General features: G+C 39.7%; 1 protein-coding gene across 1 annotated transcript; it reads left to right on the top strand.

Annotated features, from left to right (window-relative positions):
• Positions 1 to 548: 548 nt before the first annotated feature.
• On the top strand, positions 549 to 1,787 carry LOC113307871. Its single transcript, XM_026556335.1, has 2 exons — positions 549 to 672; positions 1,334 to 1,787. The coding sequence occupies exons 1-2, from the start codon at positions 585 to 587 to the stop codon at positions 1,753 to 1,755; spliced, it is 510 nt and encodes a 169-aa protein (XP_026412120.1). The 5' UTR covers positions 549 to 584; the 3' UTR covers positions 1,756 to 1,787.
• Positions 1,788 to 4,469: the final 2,682 nt, after the last annotated feature.

Here is a 4,469-nt window from a genome sequence, read left to right on the forward strand (position 1 = left end):
AGAACCTCTGAACAGAGAAGTGCTCGTTATAATGAAGGGAATGTTGGACAAATGCAACCCGTATGTACGTATTATTCGACATATTTCGCAAGGAACTGACTTCCAAGATGTTCGTCTTCACATAAAGGAGCAGCCAATATTTCTTCGGACGTATAACATTCCAACATCACCACAAGTAGCAACTGTCTTAGTTGGAGGAGAAGAACCGAGTGAAGTGCTTCATCAAGACATAATTGTTGAAACAAAATATGGGAAATTGCTGAATGTTCCCGACACAGCATGTTTCTACGATCCATTACAATATCCGTTACTGCATCTTTATGGATGTTTTGGATGGGATTTGACGATTTTCGGTGATAATGCTAAAAGGATAAGCTGTCGAGCATACTATGCTTATATGCTACAGGTAAAGTTAATGTACCGTCCGTATGTAAATTCTTATAATTTAAGATTTAAACAACTTATATGTTCTCTAACAAAAACACCAAATGTCATTAGATTCGAGAAACCAGCGGTCGATTCTGTTACATGGTGGGAAACTACTACAACATTACGTGGTCGACAATTATGTGAAGATTTCCACAATGCAGTTGAGATGGGTTCGAGATAACCAGAGAACATTCCGAGATGATTGGTACTCAGGCGTTCTTGATGCCTTAGATGCAAATACAGGTAACAAAATCTGTTCAAAACTATTCTTATGGCTCCTAAAATGGGAAGGAAACAGTGCATCAAAGCTTAGGTGTCCCTGAGTTGAAATCATATGTTTTAATCATGCCTATAATTGTGAATTTATGTTATAATATGTAATGATACCGTACACAACTTAACAAAACAAGCTTAGACCGCGATCACATTTCCATACCGAGACTCCAAACTAGGTCCTTGAACAACTATCCTGAAAATACTGAGCATGACTCTTAGAAAAGATAACACTCAAGTTACTCGATATACTTTTTGTAGAAAAGTATTTTTCGTCAGTTTGTGATGAGTCTGCTATAGAACTTAGTGATGCAACTACAATAAGTTTTTTTTAAGCACTACAATATGTTACTTGACAACCATCAGTTTCGATATGCTGTCAAGAACTTATCTTTGAAACCATCCAACTTTTTTATTTCTTTTCGAAGTTAAACATCCGTTGACAGAGATCATGGACTCCGTTTAAACTTCTTTTTATGTTTTTTTTTTTTTTTGATTAAGATAGTTTTATGCCTTACATTTCCATATGAAATTTCAATTTTGTCAAATATATCCAAAAATGACATCTCTATTTTGTTGTTGTGATTTCGTCTTAAATTATGTTTGAATGGTTTGTGTGCGCACTTTGCAGATGATATTGGGCAACGAGTTATTCTACCTCCTTCTTACACGGGAAGCCCACGTGATATGCTTCAAAGGTATCACGACGCTATGCCATTGGTTCAGAAGTACGGCAAGCCGGATTTGTTTACAACCATGACGTGTAATCCTAATTGGGAGGAGATCCGGAGAAATTTAAAACCAGGGCAACAGGCACATGACATGCGAGATCTGACGACGAGGGTGTTTCATTGCAAATTTGAAGAACTGAAGGTAGATCTGTTCACTAAGGGGGTTCTTGGAAAAGTTGTTGCACATGTTCATGTTATTGAATTTCAGAAGAGAGGTCTTCCACACGCACACATTCTTATCATCCTGCACGAGAAAGACAAACTACGTACCCCAGATGACTACGATAAGGTTGTTCGAGCAGAAATACCAGATGAAAGTTGAACCATAGTTGTATGCTTCCGTCCTCAAACATATGATACACATGCCATGTGCTTTGTCTGTTGATAGTGTCTGTAAGAAGGATGGAAAGTGCAAGAAGCGTTTTACGAAGCAGTTTGCAGCGGAAACTCTAGAAGGCCAAGATTTGTATCCAGTGTATAGAATACGCGACGATGGTAGAGCAATTACACTCTCCAATGGAAAAGTCGTGAATAACAGCTGGGTTGTTCCGTATAATCCGTGGCTTTTGAAGAAATATGACTTCCATATCAATGTTGAGATTTGTTCAAGTGTACAGTCCGTGAAATATCTGTAAAAGTATGTTTGGAAAGGGGTTGATCGCGTCTTCATGGAAGTATCAAACGAGAAAGAAGCGAAAGATGAGATCAATCAGTTTGTATATGCTCGATGGATATGCCCAAAAGAAGCTCTTTGGCGTATATACAGGTATCAAATGAATAAGATTTATCCTCCCGTCCTTTCATTACAGGTACACTTAACGGATCGACATAGGATCCTACTTCCTGAAGGCAATACTGTCCGAGATGTGATACGACGAGAAAAAGAATCATATACCCAATTGATTGAGTTTTTTAAGACAAACCAAGAAGATGAGTTTGCGAGAACTCTTCTCTACAAGGAATTTCTCGAACACTACAAGTGGGATAAGCCACTAAAGCAATGGATAAGACGGCAACCCAACAACAAAGTCATTGGCAGAGTTACCATTTTTCTACCCGCAGTTAAAATTATCATTTGAGACTTCTCATGAATAACGTTAGAGGGCCAACTTCTTTCGAGGACTTTCTAAAGGTAAATAATAATACGTTTTCGACATATAAAGAAGTAGCGCAACATTTGTGTCTGTTAAAAAGTAACACTCCCATCCGTGACACACTTCTTGAAGTCGTACAAGTAGAGATGCCTTGGTATTTAAGGAGGTTTTTCTGCATGTTGCAACCCCACTGGAGTTCGTGAATTGTGGGATGAAATTTTCCCGTACATGATTGAAGAACACTGCCGGTTCAACATGGAAACAGGGGAAATCAATCTGCTTTTACGGGAAGTAAGGTATATTCTCGGCGAAAAATTAATGGCCACGTATAAACTCCCACCTATCACTGAAGACGTACGCACTTCAGGAGTAAACAAGTTGGTGTGCGAGGAATTCAGAATTCCAGTTTCACCAGAAGATCTATCATCTATTGATATGCTAAATGCCGACCAGAAACATACATTCGATAGGTAAATATTTTATGGAGCTTTACCTCTTTATTTTTACAGTTGTTTCGCTTGTATTGAAACTTAATTTCCTTTACATAATCTCTCGCCATCATGTATGTTGCAAATACCGACCCGAATGAATCCACCATGAGTCAACAAACTTTACTAAAGACGTTACATGTGTTTGGCCATCCTTTCTGTGAATGTCCGCTGGTTTCAATGAACAACACGATAACAGTTTCAACTTTCAGTTTTCCCATCTTATCTGCCTTTGTGTTTAAACGATAGAGAAATAAATACCTTAAACAGACAAGATTAATCTTATGTATGTATATATGTATGTATGTATGTTTTTCTTGCATCATTATCTTTGAACATCGAGTTGTTTCCTGCACTAAATGTTCCATTACTTGATGAAAAGGAGAAGCATGGGCTGTGCAGTGTATAGTGCGAAGACAATTTAAAACTGAGACTAAATAAAGTGAAACAATCCAACTGAGTAGATTACCTAATGCTCCTATTTTATTGCCTTTACCTCATCTTTAACTGATTGATTATAATTTACGTAACTTCTATGCAGGGTAGTGAATTCCGTTATGAGAGGCGAGAAATCTATATTCTTCATTGATGGTCCGGGTGACTCAGGCAAAACGTTTCTCCATAGGGCGATATCGGCCAAGTGTTGATGGTGGTTTTTAGCTTAGGGTTATAATCGTAAAACCTTGTATCAGATGTGACGTCACTCTGCAAGGAAACGGTGTTGCGAGTACTAACCTCTCCACCGACACATTTATTGAGCCGCTCAATACACTTTTATCCATAACACTCTATAAATTCTGGCACCTCGCCGATACTAGAATCACTGAGTACTTTCCTGTGCTATGTTCCCCAGCAGAACCCTTAAATCGGTATGGCATGACGGATTTATGTTCACTCGCATCAGAGTAGCATGAACCTCCAAGTACCAAAGTTAAGGTTATTGCACGAAATGCTCAGACAGAAAGCACACTGCATTCTGTAGATAAAGATTTTGTGCGGCGGCATACAAAATCCAGACAATTATTGTGATAACTCACAAAGAACTCATAAACCCGACTAATTTGCAAAATTAGGGTTTCGCGCCCCGCGCAGTATACTTGACCCCGTTGGTCGAAACCATGCTTAGCCAAGCTAGGCAACCAAATCCGCCAGAACGCACCAAAAGTGCGGCCGCGCCCTAGGACGCCGGCCCTCTTTCCATCGACCAATCAGGTCGGTTCAAATCCGCCACCGCGCGTTAAAAGTGTGGCCGTACCTTAAGCTTGCTGGCCCCCTACTTTCATTGACCAATCAGGTTGCTTCCAACCTGCCACGGTCTCAAAAGAGGTCGCTAGCTTCCCAAAAACACGCTAGGGTCCCAAAACACGATAGCTTCCTAAAACACGCTAGCGTCCCAAAACTCGCTAGCTTCACAAAACAGGCTAGCTTCCCAAAACAAGCCGGCTTCCCAAAAC

This window comes from Papaver somniferum, chromosome 9 (assembly GCF_003573695.1).
Source record: "Papaver somniferum cultivar HN1 chromosome 9, ASM357369v1, whole genome shotgun sequence".
Taxonomy (NCBI): domain Eukaryota; kingdom Viridiplantae; phylum Streptophyta; class Magnoliopsida; order Ranunculales; family Papaveraceae; genus Papaver; species Papaver somniferum.